General features: G+C 42.2%; 1 protein-coding gene across 8 annotated transcripts in view; it reads left to right on the top strand.

Moving 5' to 3' along the window:
* The window catches only part of TLN2 (talin 2), a 450559-nt gene that overhangs the window by 282004 nt on the left and 147890 nt on the right, over positions 1 to 20665 (top strand). For all 8 annotated transcript variants that reach the window (XM_036843237.1, XM_036843236.1, XM_036843229.1 and 5 more), the window contains 7 exons: positions 7165 to 7320; positions 11958 to 12059; positions 12807 to 12883; positions 15437 to 15617; positions 16526 to 16639; positions 19220 to 19328; positions 20095 to 20303. In XM_036843237.1, the coding sequence (XP_036699132.1) occupies positions 7165 to 7320; positions 11958 to 12059; positions 12807 to 12883; positions 15437 to 15617; positions 16526 to 16639; positions 19220 to 19328; positions 20095 to 20303 (948 nt within the window). The remainder of the gene's footprint in view (positions 1 to 7164; positions 7321 to 11957; positions 12060 to 12806; positions 12884 to 15436; positions 15618 to 16525; positions 16640 to 19219; positions 19329 to 20094; positions 20304 to 20665) is intronic.

The raw sequence follows: 20665 nt of genomic DNA, 5'->3' as shown, positions 1-20665 counted from the left end.
ATAATGTGTGTCAGTAGTCCATTGCTTTTTATTGCCAAATAGTATTCCATAGTATGGAAGTACCAGTTTGTTTAGCCATTTATCACTGAAGGACATTTGGGTTGTTTCTAGTTTGTGCCTATTATGAATAAAGCTGCTATAAATATTTGTGTATAGGTTTTTGTGAGAATGAAGTGTTCATTTCATTGGGCTAAATGCCCAAGAGTACAATTGCTGAACCATATGGTAAGAACACATTTAGCACTATAACAAACAGCCAGACTATTTTCCAGAGTGACTGTACCATTTTACATTCTTACCAGCAAAGTATGAGTGATCCAGTTTCTTATCATCTTCTTCAGCATTTGGTGTTATCATTGTTTTTTTATTTTAGCCTTTCTGATAGATGTTTTTTGATATCTTATTGTGGTTTTAATTTGCATTTCCCTAATGGCTAATGATTTTGAACATCTTTTCCTGTGCTTATTTGCCATCTGTATATCCTCTTCAGTGAAATGTCTGTTCATATTTTTTTGACCAACTTTCTAGTTAGATTTTTTTTCTTACTCTTGAGTTTTAAGAGTTCTTTATATATCCTAGGTTCAAGTCCTTTGTTAAATGTGATTTGTGAATATTTTCTCATAGCCTGTAACTTGTCTTTTTATCCTCTTGACAAGGTCTTTCACAGAATATAGGTTCTTAAGTTTGAAGATGGGCATTTTATCATTTTTTACTTTTATGGATCTTGCTTTAAGTATTATGTCTGAGAGCTCTAACTCTAGGCTCCGAGGATTTTCTCCTGTGTTTAGTTCTAAATGTTCTACAGTTTTACATTTTACATTTAGGTCCATGGTCCACTTGAGTTTGTTTTGTTTTATTTTAATTTTATTTTATTTGGCTGCGTCGCATCTTAATTACGGCATGCGGGATCTTTCTTGTGGAATGCGGGCTTCTCTCTAGTTGTGGCACTTGGGCTCCAGAGGGGGCTGGCTCAGTAGTTGCGGTGTGTGGGCTTAGTTGTCCTGCGGCATGTGGGATCTTAGTTCCCTGATCAGGGGTTGCACCCACGTCCCCTGCATTGGAAGGTGGATTGTTAACTGCTGGACCACCAGGGAAGTCCCGACTTGAGTTTGTTTTGTATAAGATGTGAGGTTTTTAGGTCAAGGTTCATTTTTGGCCTATGGATGTCCAGTTGCCCCAGCACTGTTTTTTGAAAGGGCTATCCTTCCTCCACTGGATTTTTTCTGTATCCTTGTCAAAATTCATTTGAATACATTGCTGTGAATCTACTTCTATTTCTATTCTGTTCTATTGATTTGTGTTGGTGCTTCCACTGATAATCACACTGTCCTGCTCACTTTAGCTGTATAGTAAGCGTTAACATCAAGCTGAATGATTCTCTTTACTTTTTTCTTCTTTTTCAAAATTGTTTTAGCTAATTTAGGTCCTTTTCCTTTCCATGAACACTTTAGAACAAGGTTGTCTGTATCTACAAAAAACTTAGCTGGGATTTTGATAGGCACTGCATTGAATTTATAGATCAATTGGGGGAGAATTGATAACTTAACTATGTTGAGTTTTTCAATCCATGAACATGATATTAGATCCTCTTTGATTTCTTTCATCACCATTTTGTAATTTTCAGTGTGCAGATCCTTATACATGTTATAACAATATACAGTCATTTTAATTTTTAGGTTTATTTTTAAATTCAATGAATAGAGCAGGTAAATTTACAACACATATGTCAGCAGCATGAAATAACCTGTGTGTGTATAAATAAGTGCAACCATTTAGAATATATGGTAAAAAGACATCACACACAGAATAGCACATGCACACACAAAATTGTTTGGGTAAGGGACAGTATGTGTTTTAAAGGCATAAGTAACAGATTTCTCTAGACCCCCAATCTGAACATACCATTAAATTGTGAAGGAAGTTCATTGGCATAATTTAAGAAGTAGGTTAAAAGTGATTCATTCACTACTTGGATAGACTATTTGAAATCCTAAATTAAATAAGTCAATGAAATCATAATTTATAAAATGTAAATATTGATATTAAACACACTTAATCATACCACATGGCCTTCAGATCAGTATATATTGTGAGAGAACTAGTTTGATATGCTTATAGGTCCTTCCATCATATTTTCCTCTGTATCTGTGTACATCTTGTCCTAATATGCAGAGCATTATGCAGTTGACCCTTGAACAACCTGGGGGTCAGTGGGCATCGACCCTTTGTGCGGTCCAAAATCCGCATATAACTTACAGTCGGCCCTCTGTACCTGCAGTTTGTCTGTACTCACGGTTCCACATTTGTGGATTCAACCGGTATGGATCATGTAGTTCTGTAGTATTAGCTATTGAAAAGAAGTGGACTCACCTGGTTCAAACCCATGTGGTTCAAGGGTACTTGATACTGTATTTTATATTGTTATAATAGAAAGTGCTTGGGTGTTGGAGTCGGGAAGACTGGCCTAGAATTCTTGATGCAATATTGCCTGTGTGAGAAATGACAGAAACTCGTGACTTGGAGAGACATCCTTAACCTTCTGAAACCTCACTTTCTTCATGTGAAAAATGGGAATGGTAATTCTTTACAGAGCTCTAAGGAAGATTTAGTGAGGTAATGTATGTAAAGAAATGTAGTAGCTGGAATGTAGGGATATTTGATACATTTTAGGTTATCCCAACTCCTTAACCCTCTTCACAGTTCCCTAATTCCTGGCCCTTGAGTCCTCCAACTTTTCATTGGCTTTTAGAGTTCATGATACAGAGCAGGGGTTGGCAAACTTTTTTAGTAAAGGGCCCAGGTAGTCAATATCTTAGCCTTTGCTAGTCGAACCACTCATCTCTGTGCTTGTATCCTGAAATCAGTAGGCAATATGTAAATAAATGAGCATGGTATGTTTCTGTAAAGCTTTATTTATGGATTGTGAAATTTCAATTTCATATAATTTTCACGTTCCATGAAGTATTATTACTCTTTTTTTTTTTTCCAACCATTTAAAAATAGAAAATTCACTCTTAGCTCTCAGGCCAAAAAAGAGGCGCCGGGGGTGGGGGCAGAAAACTGGATTTAGTACCTGCCATAGTTTGCTGACCCCAATAGAGAGGATGTCTGTAATGAGCCTGTTATGTGGCAGTGTTCTCAGTGGCTAAGAACATATCCTTCAAAAAGAAAAACCTGGGTTTGAAATTCTGGCTTTGCCACTTAGTTTGACCTTCGATAAGTTACTTTACCTTCCATCTCTAAACCTCAGCTTGTTCACCTAGAACGCTGACTTTTTATGAGGTTAAAGGAAGTAATATAGAAAAGGGGACTGTTGCACAAATGATCTCAATAAATGGGAGCTGTAAACATCTACAGTCTTCCTCTTTCATTGAAATCTTTTGCAGTTTATCTTGATAAGTTTTTCAGAACCCCATAAGGAACGGTAAGGCATTTCCCATGACTTGCAAAGGATCTTGTTTCTTTCCCGGAAACCCTTGTGGAAACCTTCTGAGTTATAAAATTGCCTTTAACCTTCCCTGCAACCACAACCAGAGCCTTGAGGGTGAGATACCTTGGGAGCTGACCCTCTTCTCTGTAAAAGCTGTAAAAGCATCACAGAGGGCACTCAGAGCATCTCAGAATCATGAATTAAATCAAAATGGATTGCCAGTTGCTTTAGGGAGAGAAATGGCTAATGAACAGGGTCTTTAGCACCATTTTGCTTTGGAGCAGCCATCCCTTTCTGCCGTGCTCCTAAAAGAAAAAAGCATACTGATGACACAGCAAAGCACACGAGGCAGCACTTTGGCCGGAAGCCAGTGTAGAACTCTGGTGAGCACAGCTGGATCACAGGCTTAGGCCACATTGAAGTTGGGCTCAGAACCAAAGCATGCCCAACGCTTAGCCCACTGGCATCCCTCCACCCAAGTCCGAATCTGATGTAAGGCACAGGTGATGTCAGAATCAGCCAATATCCACATCTGTGAGAAGAGCCCGAGGCTGAGCAGGATTGATAACAGCCAGCTGCCAGGACCGAGCCCACAGTAATGGTTGAGATGGGCTTGAAAGAGGAGCAGCAGGGCTTACTAGTAGATCCTGACTCTCCTTGGTAGAGTACATACCTTCTCCTGCCTGTAAGTTACGTGAGCTCGACACATCCTCAGAACAAAACCATCCTGATGAGGACTGCCTCGAGAGAGAAGTTGCTTAGGTAGCTGGCAACCTCGCACCCACAGTCTGCGTGTGTCTGCACGAGAGAGACGGGTCTTCACTGCATCCTGCCTAGCCTGCTTGCTTCTCCTGGAGATAAAGGAGGCTGCTGTCTGTAGTCGGAAGACTGGAAAGGAGACGTGTGGAGTGGACTGAGATTCGAGATTTGGAGAGGAAGGGGGAGTCTTACTGCCTCTGGACCTCCTCCTATCATGCAGGTCTGCCACTGAGGGTCTAAGGCAGGTCCTCTGTCAGGGGAGCCCCTTATATCACCAGCACAGAGCCCAGCCCCTCGCTGTTTTAACTTTCTCCAGCTGCTCTGCGTTTTGCGGGTAGGCCCTGAAATAATTGTGTCCCTTGATGGTGGTCTCCGTTGCTGAGTGACAGTATTTTCCGAGCTCCTTATGTACCCTTCCCCCCTAGTCGTGACCTTCTAATGGAATGCCCGCTGTAAGTTGTTTGCTTGTTCACTCTGGTTTCCTCTCCCAGGCCAGAACCATCTCGACAGGAGTCAGGGCAATCCATCACGGTCCTGTATTCCCTCACCCCAAAGCCCCTCACTGGGGAAGTACAGATTTGAAAGGAGGAAGGCAACAGCTGCAAACCATATTTTATTTCTGATCCCCTTCCTGGTGCCAGCAGCTGGGCTGGTACCAACCCTGTGTGACTAAACTAGTCGCCTGGAACCCCTCCACGTAAATCTGTGTGGCTCCTGAAGCCAAGTGATGTGAACTGGCATGGTCCACCTTGCGCTGATATCACCCCTGGTGGAACTGGCCTCTCCACAAAGGATCTGACTCTTCTCTGAGTTTTTCCTAAGGACTCGGAGTTTCTTACAGTGCTGTATTCCCCTCCTCAGACACCCACACAGATTCCTAATGCCTTATCTCCTCCTCTTGGGAGGAAACTGGAGGTGGGCCGTGACCTTCACTGTCTGACGGTTTATGAACTGCCCACAGGGGCTGGGAGGAGTGTTTTTGCCTTTTCTCTAATTGCTTCCATCAGAAGTAGTATACTGCGGTAGACAGTCTTTTTTGAAGTCAGAGATGTTTTTGAGCTGCTGAAATCTGTGTTCTAATCCTGGCTTTATCACTTACTACTGTTTGCCATGGGTAAGTTGCTGGTTCCTTCGTTTCAAGACTGGCATGATGATGATGATGATGATGATGCCACCACCGCCAACATTTGGGGGATGCTCTGAAAATTAATGGATGATGATTGTTAAGTATCTGTCACACTCCTGGCTTGTTTTAAGTGCCTGTCCCCTTGTACACACACCCGTGTATACTTGCGTACTTTGCGCTAATTTATATGTGTATTCCTCTGGTAATAGTGGTTTGGGCATTGCTAGGTTTCTGCAAATAGTTTTTGAAGTTTGTTTTTTTCCTGACAACAATAGGAATGTGTATTAAGTTTTTCGAAAAAGGGAAAGCGCACGAAAAAATCGTACGAGATGATCATTGCCACCATTTTGTCATGTAATGAATTTTCTGAAAATTCTATTTAAAATTTTATTTCATGTAGGATCATGCTGTACAGACTTTTTAATTTTTTAATGTGAATAAATTTTTATTATGAATCCACTTGTTTTCCTATGATTTTTAATAGTTGTAGTCTATTATTTGGATGTACCATAATTTATTTGTCATATCTCTTGTTGTTGAACTTTGTTGTTTATTTCTAGTTTTTCACTGTGATAAACTCTAGTTGATCCTTCTTGCAGCATAATCTTTATACACATTTATAAGTTCTTTTTGAATAAGTTTTGAAAAGCAAGTTGGGTTAAAAGTAGAAACATTTTTAAAGCTTTGAATCGTTAACAAATTTTCTTCCATAAAGGCTTTGCTATTTTAAATGCCCACCAATAGTGGTCCCCCTTCATACCTTCTTTAATTGAGTATTAATTTTTTTAAAAAAACTATTACATATACATGAAAATTTATCTTATTGCTTATTATCTAGTTACTTATTTAAACATTTTCTGTTCATGTCCTTTGCCACTTATGTTTGATGACTTATGATAACTTTTAATATATAAAGTGTATGAAATCTTTTATCATACTATTGTAGATATTTATTCCCCAGTCATTTGCCTTTTAATTTCTTTATGGTGAGGTCTCTTTCTTTTTCTTCCACTCTCTCTTTTTTTTTAAAAAAAATGTATCAAAGTCCATATAATTTATAGTTAAAGCTATTAATCTTTTCCTTTATTTATTTTTTTATTTTAGCTTTTGTGCTAAGAAGTCATTTCCCCCTGAGAAATCACAAAAATTTCCAACTATGTGTTCTTCCTAAATTATTTACCTTTTTTGAATTTCTTGTGGCATGAGTGTGAGGTAGGGATTCATTATTTTAATAGGCATGATGACTATTTCTTTAAAAACTTATTAAAACTAATCATAAAATATTTTTAAGGGTCAGTAGATACACATAAAAAAATACCAAAATGAAGAACCCAAATGGAAATATATTTCAGTGATTATAAAAAAAAAAAAAAAAAGGGCTGTGTTTAGTAATGAGAAGATGCTACTCTGGCAGTTATAGTTAATTCTAAACAGCTAAAGTGCCATATTTAAATTCCACATTAACCCTTTTTTGTTACTCACTGAGGTGGCTACTGGGAGTGATAATATTTGGAGTTCACTTTAACTTCTTTTTCTCTGGATATCTTTTTTCTGTCACAATCTCTGTTTTTGGAGCAAACTGCCCTCCTGGACAGTATCTCTCTCCAGGAAGTGTGCCTTTGTAGATCCTTCCAGTCTTCTGATGGCTCTGTTTTAGCTTCCATTCCTTTAATTTATGAGTCATTTATCTAGTGTTAAAATTCTGGTTTTCCGATAGCCCTGCCTGTTTTTGAAACACAGTGTTGTAGGTTGACCGTAGGTAAAACATCACAAAATCACTGATTACTTGGAAAAATCAGATGTATTCAGAGGAAGAGCACTCACTGACTCTTGGTACCTCCTGTTTCAGGAAAAGATGAAAGGCAAGAACAAGCTGGTGCCTCGCCTGCTGGGGATCACCAAGGACTCGGTGATGCGCGTGGATGAAAAGACCAAGGAAGTGCTGCAGGAGTGGCCACTCACCACGGTCAAGCGCTGGGCAGCCTCACCCAAGAGCTTCACACTGGTAGGGACTGGCTGAAGGCAGTGAGTGGGCCAGCATGGCCTTGGGTGATATCATGGGGCAGGGGAAACAATACAAGCCCATTGGGTTTCCCTGCCCTTGGAGAGGGACAGATGATGGGGGTCCATGAGGGCAGGGGTGGGCACTGGTCCAGAAGTGAGTGAGATGTTTGAGAGCTGGGTCTCATTGGCCACCTCTTCCTCTCTAGTGTTCTAAGTCTGTCTGAGTTCTTTAATTAGAAAGAGCCAGTCAAGGATGATTCTCAGTCTCTGTGGTCCTGATGCCATGCCTAGTATACCCTAAAAGGCAACTTTATAACACTCTGAGGCCCATACAAAGGCTCCCTCCTCATCTCTAGTTGTTTTAGAAGTTCCTAAGACTTGTGACAACTTGCCAAGCTGTGTTTTCCCAGCCTGCCTACAAAGAGAACATTGCTGTATGGTGGAAATAGCATAGACTGGGGGATAGCATTCGAAATCAGCTTTCATTCCCAGCTCTGTGCCCTTGCTCATTACTTCTCCTCTCTGAGACTTAATGTCCTTAGCTGTGAAATGGGGGTAGTAATACCTGTTTCACAGAGTTGTCAGAATCAAATGAGATGATGGTAATAAAATGCTCAAAGTGAAATACATGGAAAGTAGGGAGAATGTTTGTTCCAGACCTTTAAACCTCTGAATTCTTCCTCCCAATCTCAGTATCTGCTCTTAGCAGGAGAATACCATGTGGCCTTAACTGTAGCCAGCCACATTGGTATGTGAGAATCGGTAGGGCAATTATTTTGTAGTGCATATCGAGCCCTAAGAGAAATCAGAAAGTGTTGAAATTTGTGAATTTCTTCAGCACTCCTGAACTGTACTATTTTCCAGCTCTCGTGAACACTTGAAATAACTGCATCTAGGCAAGATCTTATAATAGGGCATCAGAAAAAAGGTATAAGGAAGGGGCCTTGGTGGGAGTATTAGTTGTCCAATTTGATCATTGACTGATAGACTCTTGCCAGTTGAGAGGAATATTCAGAAAACATACCTTCTTTCCTCCTGTAGTGAGTAACAGCTGTACCTACATGGCCCTTAAAAAGTAGGTGTTCACGCTTAGCGAACTAAGTTCTCATCTTCCATTGTGGGTAATTGTGGATCATTTCTAAAATAGAAAAATCAAGAAATCAATATAAACATGTTATTTAGAAATACTAGAAGAAATTGCTAAAAGGATTCAAAGTAGTTGGGTGGGGGATGGAAAGTGAAGGTGGGAATGTGTAGGGCAGGGATAGCTGTGTTTTGTTATATACATTTTGATACTCGTGGTCTTTTTAAGCTAGACCCAAGTACTGCTTTTTTAAAAACAAAAAGTTATTAAAAACTGTTGCAAATTGCAGTAACTACCTGAAGCAAAAGAGAGAACAAATATCAATGTTTTTACTAAAGTTGGATTAAAGCTTATAACCTGTAAAGTTTCTTTCCTTCCTACCCAGCTTTAATTTAATATACAAGTGTTTAGAGATTTTCCTGTTGTCTTTCTGTTATTGAGTTTTAGTTGTTTCTATTATGGTCAATGAGATGTACTGTGATTCTGTTAATGTTCATGGAACATACTTTGTATGATTTCAATTTGTAGAATTTTAAGGCTTGTTTTATATCACAGGGATATGATCATTCTTGGAGAATGTTCCATGAGTGCTTGAAAAGAATGTGCATTCTGCTGTTGGGTGTAGTGTCCTATAAATGCCAGTTAGATCCTGTTAGCTGTTGGTGGTATTTCAGTCTTACATACCTTTGTTAATTTTCTGTCTAGTAATTCTGACAATTCCTGAGAGTGAAGTTCCCAACAGCAATTGGGGATTTTGTCTATTTCTCCTTTCATCTCTATCAGTTTTTGTTTCATGTATTTTGAAGCTCTGCTGTTCTGTATCTATACATTTAAGATTATGCTATGTTCTTAATGGAGAAATTGTTCTATCATTATGTTCTTTTGTTCATAGTAAAGATTTTGCTCTGCAGTTTGCTTTATCTTACATTGGTATAGCCACTCATGCTTTTTTAAATTAGGTGTTTGAATGTTATATTTTTCTACCCTTTTACTTTAAACCTAGTTATATTGTTAGGTTTTAAATGAATTTCATGTAGAGAGCATGGAGTTGGCTTGTGCTTTGTATTAAAATTCACTCTTGTAATTAATGTATTTAGGCCAATTATCTTTTAAGCTAATTATTAATATGTTAGGTATTATGTCTACCATTTTATAATTTTTTTGTTTATTTTATTCTCCTCTATTTTTCTTGCCTTCCTGTGGGTTACTTGAACATTTTTTTAGAGTTCCATTTTTATTTATAATATTTTTTAGCATATTTCTTTGCATAGTGCTCTTAGTAATTATTCTAGATACTATCATATATGTATGAAATTAATTACCACCTACTGGCATCAATGTTTCACCACTTCAAATAAGATATAAAAACTTTACTTCCATTTAGGTCTGTTTACACTCCACACTTTTTGAGTATAATTGCTTAAATATTTCTTCTGTATACATTGACCACTACATGAGATGGTGTTATAGCTTTTGCTTCAACCATAAAATAAAATTGAAGAAAACTCATGAGGTGAAGGATAGTCTATTACATTTACTTCTGTTTTTATCCATCTCATTGTTCTTTCTCTTTAAAGTTCCCAGTCTTCTTTTGTTTTCGTTTTCTTTATGTTTGGAGAGCTTTCTTTAGCCATTCTTTAAAGGTAGGTCTGCTATCAACAAATTCTTAGTTTTCCTTCATCTGAGAATGTTATATCCCCTTCATTCATGAAGGTTAATTTTTCCAGATACAGGATTTGAGATCCACAGTTCTTTTCTTTTAGCACTTGAGAAGTGTCATTCTACTTCTTTCTCGCCTCTGTGGTTTCAGAATAGAAATTTTCCGTCATCGGATTGGTATTCCTTTGTAGGTAATATGTTGCTTTTCTATAGATGTTTTTAAGATTTTCTTTTCTCTAGTTTTCAGAAGTTCTTGGGGTGGGTTTCTTAGGTTGATTCTATTTTGGGGTTTGGTTAGCTTCTTGAATTTGTAGGTTTATGTCTTTCACTAATTCAGAGACGTTTTCAGCTATTATTTCTTTTAATACTTTTTTTTTTTTTTTTTGGTCCCACACTCTACTCAGTGTTTCTGATGATATGGACGTTAGGTCTTTTCATATATATATATATATTTTTTTTTTTTTCCAGCCATGCCACACGGCTTGTGGGGTCTCAGTTCCCCAACCAGGAATTGAACCCTGGCTGTGGCAGTGAAAGCCCAGAATCCTAACCATGAGGCCACCAGGGAACTCCCATTAGGTCTTTTTTTAAATTGTTCCACAGATCCCTGAAGCTCTGTTTTATTTTGTCTGTTTTCTGTTGTTTCACTTGACTAAATTCTGTTGATCTGTTTTCAAGTTTATTGATTCTTTTCTTTATCATTTCCATACTACTGTTTATATCCTGTGGGTTTTACTTTGGTTATGGCATTTTTTAATTCTAAAATTTCAATTTGGTTCCTTTTTATGACTTGGGTTTCTTCGTTGAATCTTTCTATTGTTTTCATTTGTTTTGGGAGAATTTGTAATTGGGCATTGAAACATTTCTTATTTTTCAAAAACTCCTTATCAGATAATTCCAACATCTGCTTCATTTCAGTATTGGCATCAGTTGATTATCTTTTTTTACGTTGTAGTTATCCTGGTTCTTGACATGAATAGTGATTTTCAGTTATATCCTAGACGTTTTGGTTATGATATTAGGAAACTCTTCATCTTATTTATATCTTCTGTTGTAGCAGACAGTCACCTTGTTTAGGTTTAGTGTGTAGTGTTCTGGCTTTAGGTTTAGTGTGTAGTGTTCTAGTGTTCAAGTCTTTGTGGACTTGAGTTGCAATGGCAGTTTATTTTCTGAGCCCTTGCAATGCTATTCTGGATTGCTTTGTACTTCTGACTCTGCTGGGGTTCCTGCTCAAAGCCTGTTGGTGCTGGGGGTGTGGGGGAAGAAGGTACTTCCTTGGGCCACCTGCTATTTCTGGATGACCTTTGTTAGGGGAGGCAGAAGCTACTGAGCCTGAATCTACTTATGCCACTGGGTGGAGGGGAGGGAGACACAGGGCTTCACTGTGGCCACTGCTGCAAAGTGACCAGATCACCTGCCTGCCTGGGTTGTGGAGCAGGGCCTGGGATGGGCAGACTTTCACTGCTTTGCAGGTGGTGGTGAGCAACAACCTAGGTTGTGGAGCTGCGTGAGGCTCCCAACTAGGTTTCTGTTGGGCTTCCCCTCTCCTGGTCCCTTGGACAAAGAGAACAGGCTTTTGGGAACTTCCTGTTGGACGTTCTAAGTTTCAGCCCTCTCCAGCACCCAGTCTTGGGGGTATGGGATCTAAAACAAAACTCGAAAACTCATCAGATTGTGGTTCTTCAGGTCCTGAGGTCACCAGCCAATCCACCTTTCCAGCTTTCAGAGCCCTTTACCATTGCTTGTTGAGTAAATTTTAGGGTGTTCAGTTATATTTAGAGGGGACAAGCAAGAAAAAGTGAATCCATGCCAGAACTTGTTCCAAAACTGGACCCCCTCACCCTTAAAACTGCTGATGTGCTGTATTTCTTCTAATGTGGGTTTTGTCCCCGCAGGATTTTGGGGAGTATCAGGAAAGCTACTATTCAGTACAAACCACCGAGGGAGAGCAAATATCCCAGCTGATTGCAGGCTACATTGACATCATCCTCAAAAAGGTATTTAATACTGATGCAAATTGGACAACACTTCTTTATTAAAAGAGTCAGTTTAGATGATGAAGCTAACTGAAAAACAAACAAACAAACACCTCATGTAAAGTACTTGATTCACTAATTGAATCTTTAACATTAAGATTGCTTAAGTGTGAAGTCTTTGACCTCATATCCTAGGAGAATTTCTGATTTTGCTGCAGCTCATATTTGTGTCATTGACTGCCAGGTCATGAGCAATAGTGCATCATTTAGCTAATGAATGAGCCTGGCTAACCCCGCTGCATCTTCCTCTCTAGGTAATTGTTATGCTTTCCGGCCTCTATAGAAACTGTCTTGAGGGTCTGAAGATGTTCTTTTTCTTTCTTGTCTCTCTCTCTCTCTCTCTCTCTTTTTTAACCTATTTTAATGGGGGGTTATATGCCATAGTGGTATACCTTTCCTAGGGCTTCAAGATACAGCCCACAAAAATAGCCAAGTTCTACCAGAATATTAATATCTATGTCTTGATTTTAACTGTATAAAATTGTGCAGTAATATACACGGAAGATATTATATACCTCTCTATATTAAATAATATATTTCTTTTTCATTACTATTGCTTTGTTTCACCCATCACTTATTAATTATCCAATACAAGGAATTTGGGGTAAACCTTAACAGATCTGCTTGTGTGGCTCATTTTAAAAGGCCTCTTAAAAGGGTCTTGTGTCAAGATCTGCTGACTTTAGTTTTTGTCTTGTTTTACCTCAGAAACAAAGTAAAGATAGATTTGGATTAGAGGGCGATGAGGAGTCAACTATGTTAGAAGAGTCCGTTTCCCCCAAAAAGTAAGTATCGTTAAGAGCACTGGAGAACTGCCTTCTCCCTGGATACAGGGCAGGTTTCCTCGTGCCAGCTCTGGGGCTGTTGCCCTGAAGTCCCTCACGTGGAGGAGGTGATAGTGGATGAGATAGATGAGTCTTGCTTCTCGAAGTGTGTTCCCCAGACCATTGTCATCAGTGTTGAGGGTGTCTTGTTGGGGCGGCGGTGGCTGGGGACTTCAGGGAGACACTGAACAAGATGTAGTGCTTAATTCCATCTTTAGACACTGTGAGCCTTCATGAGTCCTGTTCTGAATTTCTGATTTAAATCTCATAAACTGCATCATTATCATCAGAGCCTGGAGACTGAGTTTAATTCTGTACCTTTGGGCTAGGGGCCTATCTGGTAGAGGAGTTTTTGTTTATATGGGATGCTTTTACCTGCCACGCTTGATACACATGTCATGAGGCAGCAGAGGGAAAAGAAAAGAACATGGACCCTGGAGCCAGAGTTACTGGGTTCAAATCTGGGGTCTGTTTTCTAATGTGTGGCCTTGGGGACATTATGAATTTTCTCTGTCTCTTTCATCCCATCTATAAAATGAGAATAATGATCGTACTACCTCATAAGTTTGAATTTAATGATTGAGTTACTAATAAAGCACATAAAACAATCCCTGGTACATAATAAATGTTTACTATGATCATCATTTTAAATTCAGAATAATCTCAATTTAGCTCCATTTTATAAATGAGGAAACTGAGATTTATTAAAATTAAGTAACATTTAATAAGTGAGACTTGTTGACCAAAACCTATTCAGCTACTCCCTTGATGTTAAATAGAGCATTGCAGTAATAACTTTTCTTGTCTGTACTTTATTGTGTGTGTCCATCTTGCTGTCTCACTTGATCTCAACAACATCCCCTTGTGGAAGAGGTAGGCTAGATTTTATCATCCCCAGTTCGTAGATGAGGAAACCGAAGCTCCTAGAGGTTAGTTGAGATTCATGCATGTGGCAGAGCCAGGACTCAGATTCAGGTGTTCTGATGTCTCCTATAGTGCACTGCTGGAGAGTTCGAGCATATTCCAGCACATTGAAGTTGTCTAGTAATAGGAACTGTTTCTCTAATGTTGCTACTCTGTACACTTTCTCACAGTTTGCATCATAATCCCCTTGAAGGTGCTTTTCCATTTGTCCCTTATTCGTACGCAAGTTGGAACCAAATTTGATGTGGTGCATTTCAAGTACCACTTGCTACCCTCTGGCAAAAGACCTTAATTTCTTAAAATTATTAATGACCATTAGATGGACATTAGTAACCTAGTACTTCCTAATAGGGTGGAGCTGTTCACTTCCTAGGACTCTGCTGTGCTTGAACTTCTCCTAGGAGCAGCTCAGTAAGTGTCTGAGCCCCGAGTGCTGGGACCCTCCCCACTGATGCAGAGGGCATCATGGTGTGGTCTGGTCATGGCAAGCGGGAAGAGTGGTCCAGGGGAGTTCCTCATCACTAGACCTTCCACTTCTCCCTGTATTAGACATTGGCTGAGATCTTGCAATGCAGCTGAGCTCCGAGAGGAGCCATAGATCCACCCTCCCTAGTGCCAGCCCCTCCACAGATGTTAATGTTGCTGCGTGGATGCCTGTTGCTTGGAATCCTAGCTTGGCTCACAAGCTTTGCCCTGGACAACAGGGAGTGACCTGCAGTGGTTCCAGAACCCTGGGACAGAGGCTCCTGTGCCTTAATGCAGCTGCTCAGCAACCCTGTACCACCACCCCGCTCCCGCACCGTGCCCCCCCGCTGCAGACTCCCCCGGACTCTACCTGTGGGTTTGTCCACTGGGCTATGAGGCACCTGTGCCACCCTCAGATTCTTACCTTCATATGCTCAAAGTCCTTTGCACTCACTGCTCATTCCAAGAAAATATCAAGAAGTAAAACAACTGACAATGTTTTTATTAGATGCCCTAGGAGTCTTCCCAGACTTAAGTTGAAATCATCTGGAAGAGAGCCAAAGCCTGCCTGCCAATCATCAAGGCTCCTAAGGTGTTGAAACATCCTCTGTGGTCAATGGCTTTTGACCTGGAGAAGGGGAGCTAAGCTGTGGGAGATTTTAAGTTCTTTTCCACACTTCTTCCTTCAAGCTAAGGATAAATGATCTCTGTCCCGAGGGCTTAGAATAGAACATGGCGCACAGTAGATGTGTGTTGAATGAATGCTATTTCAGGTAGAATTTACGAAATAATAGATCAGTGTATCCAAAACATTCACTTATGCCTAGAACATCATTTTTTGTGTGTGTCTTTTTTAAGAACAACTAATAGCATGATGCCATGAACCTATCAACTAGATACACTGGGAGTACTTATTTATATTACTGATTATAAAAGGATTCATTCGTCTCAGGGTTCTGCTGAAACATTTTAGTGCTGCTACTTCGTTCACAATTCTGTCTGTATTTGCTTCTTGGAAACTGGTTGCCATAGCACGAAGCAGTGAACACTGGTGACACCTGTGGTATCTGATTACACTCCCTGTGAACGGCCACCTCGCAGTGACCGAAGTGTCTGTCCCCCTAGGTCCACCATCTTGCAGCAGCAGTTCAATCGCACCGGGAAGGCGGAGCATGGTTCAGTGGCACTGCCGGCCGTGATGCGCTCCGGCTCCAGCGGGCCCGAGACCTTCAACGTTGGAAGCATGCCCTCCCCGCAGCAGCAGGTCATGGTTGGACAGATGCACCGAGGCCACATGCCCCCGCTGGTGAGGCTACCGGGGGACTTGCCCTGCTCGTCACTATGCTGCCTTTGGGGTCCAGGGAGCCACACCAGCCTGGTGATAGGTTGTGTGTGTCACCCTCACTCTCACTACTTCCTGTCTGAATCCTGGCTCTTCAGCTGTGCAGTCCCAGTGCCTCATTCCCAGGGTGTTTTCTTTTAAATGGGTGGCTCTGGCAATGCCCTGTCTAGGACCACAGGTGTCCTCTAGGGCTGGACAAGGACCAGTGGCCTCTCCACGTGGTTTGTGAGAGAGGGTAGGACCCCGCTCCCCTGCCTGCTCATCGGCCCAGATACCCCTCAGAGAGGCTCAGAAGTAGACCAAGTCTATTCCGACCCACACATTTCCCCCCAGCGGATCATTGGTTCCTTCTGCTGTGCTGGTCTACCTGACTCGGGGCCTCTCTCAGGCCTGCTCTGGAATCCCATGCTTTGGGGCAAGAACTTTTTGAAAGCAGAAGAGCCTTAAAGTCCAGAAGTGATTTGAGTGGAGAAGCGTGTTGACTGTAGGTTTGAGTGGAATCTTTCCTTATTTACCAAGAAGAGTCCTGATGTGACACCCACGTGATTCCTGTGCAGGAGACCTTCTGTCCTGAGCACTCAAGGATTGGGTCCCCTGAGCTCCCCTGCAGGGACTCTTTCTGAGCCTTCTTGTTCTCCACACGCTGCTGATTAGAATCACCCTGTTGCAAACGCTCATATTTAGTGTCCTATTAATGTATTATAATACCTATTTCTGGCCCCCGGTTGAAATAGGAGCTGGTTCAGGCAGTTTGTTGAGATGTACCCTGGGCTGCTTTCTCATGATCTCAGGTCCAGTTTCCTTGCTCATGTAGAGCCTGTGTTGCCAGTGCAGGAGTGTGGTGTGACCCCTTGTGTCACCTGCCTTTGCAGACCTCGGCCCAGCAGGCCCTCATGGGGACCATCAACACGAGCATGCACGCTGTCCAGCAGGCCCAGGACGACCTCAGTGAGCTTGACTCCCTGCCGCCTCTCGGCCAGGATATGGTAAGTGTTGTTCAGTGTTTTTATTCGATGTCTCTGCCCTGGCAGAAAACAGGGTTCTGTGCTCTGGCTGGATTCAGTGAGGTGAATCCCTGTCTCCAGCTAGGTGAGTTGGAAGTCCATATTTTTTCAAGAGATGGAGTCTCCATCTCTAGGCTGCACCACAGGAGGAGAGAATCATAGGGTGCTACGGGCTGTTGGCAGTACCCCATAAGGGCTAAGAACTTGGACTCGAGTCGTATCATTTGGGCCCAAATTCCAGCTCTACTGCTCAATGGCTGTGGCAATCTGGGCAGCTTACTCTCTCTAAGCCTCCATTTTGTCATCCCTGAGCAGGGCTGTGGTGAAGACCCAACAATCCAATCACGTAAAGAGTTCTCAGTCCCGCACCTAACACACAGTGAGAGCCCAGTGAGTATCAGCTAGGTTTGTTGTTAGTATTTACCAGTGGTTCACACCCTTGAGCAAGCATCGGAGTCATTCAGAGGGCTTGCTAAAACAGCTTGCTGGGCCCCTCCCCCATTGTTTCTGACCCAGTAGGCCTGGGGTGGGGCCTGAGAACTTGCATTTCCAGCAAGTTCTCAGGTGCTGCTGCTCCTCGTCCAGAGACCATGCTTCCCGAACCACTGGGTCACTACTACTGAGCTTTTCAGTGAGGCAGGGCGATCAGCTGCCTTCCTGTAGCTGCTGCGGCATGAAATCGTCCAGCCCCTTGCTACTTAAAACGTGATCCACAGGCCAGCAGCATTGGCGGCACTTAGGATCTTGCGAGAGGCGCAGAATCTTAGGCCTTACCCCAAACTTCCGAATCAGAATCTGCATTTTAGTAAAGTTCCTAACTGTTTTGTGTACACATTTGCACACCACTGGCTCTCACTGTCCTTCCCTGCCCTGCTTCGCACGTTAAAATCACCTGAGGAGTTTTAAGGACGAAGCCTAGGGCCCAGGTCAGACCAAACAGATCGGTGTTGCTGGGGGTGGGGCCTGGGTATCCGTGGGTTTTCATCTCCCTGTTGTGATTCTAATATGCAGCCAGGGTTGAAGAGCACTGCTTTAAGACTGCTGGACCATCGTAGGGCCAGAACCAAGACACGATCTGTAGCCTCATCTTGTCCAGCCAGGATGACTGCCTCCAGGTTCTCCCTGCTCGGTGTTTTTCATTCGTGTACTTGTGCACCTGCAGGGTGCAACATCCGTAGTGCTGTTTCTCCCAGGTCCCTGAAGTCATTAAATATTTTGCTTTGGGGAACTTGAGAGTGAAAATACACATGGCAGACTCCCATATCCAGCACAGTTGTGAGAGAAAGTTTTAAAATATCTGGATTTAATATTCTTGCTTCACCAGTTTTCAAAGAGTTTAGTATATGAAATATTTTAGTGCTAGACATACGCTGAACCAAGATGAATATTTTAGGAATGTTTTAGGAAGCAGATCAGCACCTTATATTACCATAGGATCATCATTACCAGTGTAAATGAGCATTTATTGGCTAAGACCAGAAACGGCCAAAAGCAGAATTTGCTATTTATAGGGTCAAATGAACATGAAGTATAAGAACTAGAAAGGTAGGTTTTTTTTTTTTTTTTTTTAGAGAGAGCTGAGAATTATCCCTTTATTTCATTTTTTTTTTAATGTTTTGAAATTCTATAGTGGTACTATTTTAAATTTATTTATTTTTATTTATTTTATGGCTGTGTTGGGTCTTCGTTTCTGTGCGAGGGCTTTCTCTAGTTGTGGCAAGTGGGGGCCACTCTTCATCGCGATGCGCGGGCCTCTCACTATCGCGGCCTCTCTTGTTGCGGAGCACGGGCTCCAGACGCGCAGGCTCAGTAATCGTGGCTCACGGGCCCAGTTGCTCTGCGTCATATGGGATCCTCCCAGACCAGGGCTCGAACCCATGTCCCCTGCATTGGCAGGCAGATTCTTAACCACTGCGCCACCAGGGAAGCCCCGAACTAGAAAGGTTTTAAAAGACCATTGAGTGAGATTCCACAGTAGAAGAAATGAAAGGCACAGGAGTTGGGTGAAATGTGCTCAAAGTCATATCATTTGTTAGTGGTAGAGCTGGATCCAGAGCAGGGGTCTTGACAACCGCCTCCCAAAACCCTACCAGGAAAGGTGCCACGTCAACACGACATTCATCTTGTGAACAAAAGTCAATTGCTATGCTGATAGAACACTCATGAGCTAGAACACCCTAATTCTAACCCCATTCTCTAAAAAACAAGATGAAAATTAGCAACACTTGTTGTTGCCACTGTGCGGTATTATTATGAGATACTAATTATTTTCATTTTTTAAATTGAATTTACCTACATAAAGCCACAGAATTTTTCTCTCCAAGATCTTAAAGAAAACATAACGTGAGTAAAAAGCACTGAGAATTTACATGCCATTCAGCACGAGTGAATGAGCAAGAAGCCTGTTAAGGACATCGTTCAAGGTGACTTAAGGGCCTCGTTGGTGCTGGCCCAGTGAGAAGAGTGTGGCCAAAACACTGGTCTTATTTTATGGCACGCCTTCTCTGGTTTCCTGGGTAATCCTGTGCAGCAATTTTGTCATGAAGTTGTCTGGTTTTGCAGGCGTCTAGGGTATGGGTTCAGAATAAAGTCGACGAATCCAAACATGAAATCCACTCTCAAGTCGATGCCATCACAGCTGGAACAGCTTCAGTTGTTAACCTCACAGCCGGTAAGTCCCTGAGGAATTTGTGGTGTATTGTGGTTTTGTTAAAAAAAAGAAGTTCTTATTCTTTGATTGAAACAACAGATTTTTCCTATTCTGAGGGGAGAGTCTATTATTAGGCCCTCACAATGCTTCAGACATTTTCTCCCACTGACCCAGGGGAAATGTGGTGAACATCTCATGCCTTTTTGTCTGTATCATGCATCATCAGTAAAAAGCACTTATTCAGCTCTTCTCATTGTTCGTCAATCTGCTGGACATACTTCAAAGTATATTGAGGCCAGGTTCTCCCTTCTGAGAGCTTACAGTCTCAAAGTGGTTCTGGATGACTAGCAGTCATGGGTGCCTTCTTCTGTCATGTCCAGCCGTGGTCTCCTCTGTATAGCACGACTCCCAGCCTTGCGCTGTCACTTGTGAGCCAGGGAAGATCTTGGCTTCACCAAGCAGCGTTGCAGTGTTTCAGGGGTAGAGTTGACCTCTCCAAGCGGCTGACCTTGGAGCAGCCTTCTGAAAAGGGCTGTGAGATGCTGATTCTTCCTTGGGAATTTTAAAGGTGCACATGCTCAGTATCTTAATATACCAGGCCTCGGGGTAAAAGGACCCCATGAAGAGCAGCACCTTGGTGATGGGGAGACGTCTGACTCCTGCAGGATGGGGGCGTCGTTGGTGGGGGCAGGGTTCTGCTGCCAGTGTTACCCTGTCTCCTGTCCACCTGGGCTCCCCTCAACCTTCACCGCCCTCCCTTGATGGTGATGGTCCTTCTCTGTCCCAGGTGACCCTGCAGACACCGACTACACCGCTGTGGGATGTGCCATCACCACCATTTCTTCCAACCTGACGGAGATGTCCAAGGGCGTGAAGCTGTTGGCGGCCCTCATGGACGACGAGGTAGGCAGCGGGGAGGACTTGCTCAGAGCCGCAAGGACCCTCGCCGGGGCCGTGTCGGATTTGCTGAAAGCTGTGCAGCCGACTTCTGGAGAGGTGAGCTTTGGGGCCATCAGTCACTCGGGTTCTGATGAGGGAGGTGCAGCCTTTGGGTCCCATGCGGTTCTTGCTTCCTGAGCTGTCCCCTCCATCCTGACGACTCATGTTCCCACACTCTGGGGTTTGGAGTTGGTGAACTGGGTGCAGAAACCATGGTTCAACCTTTGAGACTGGTTGAGCTCTTAGTAGGAAGCCTCCTTTCCCCAACCCAAGGGTACTTGATTAGATGTAACCTCAGAAACTAACACACATGACCAATACACATTTAAAGGGGATACAAGTCTGTACGCTAATTTCCTACCAGCTGATTGAGGCTCATTATTTGAACATTTCACACCTATGCAGCCGTTGCTGGTTTG

The sequence above is a fragment of the Balaenoptera musculus genome, chromosome 2 (assembly GCF_009873245.2).
Source record: "Balaenoptera musculus isolate JJ_BM4_2016_0621 chromosome 2, mBalMus1.pri.v3, whole genome shotgun sequence".
In the NCBI taxonomy this organism is placed as follows: Eukaryota; Metazoa; Chordata; class Mammalia; order Artiodactyla; family Balaenopteridae; genus Balaenoptera; species Balaenoptera musculus.
Note: the sequence above shows the minus strand (reverse complement) of the source record. Positions and strands in the feature narration are given on the sequence as shown.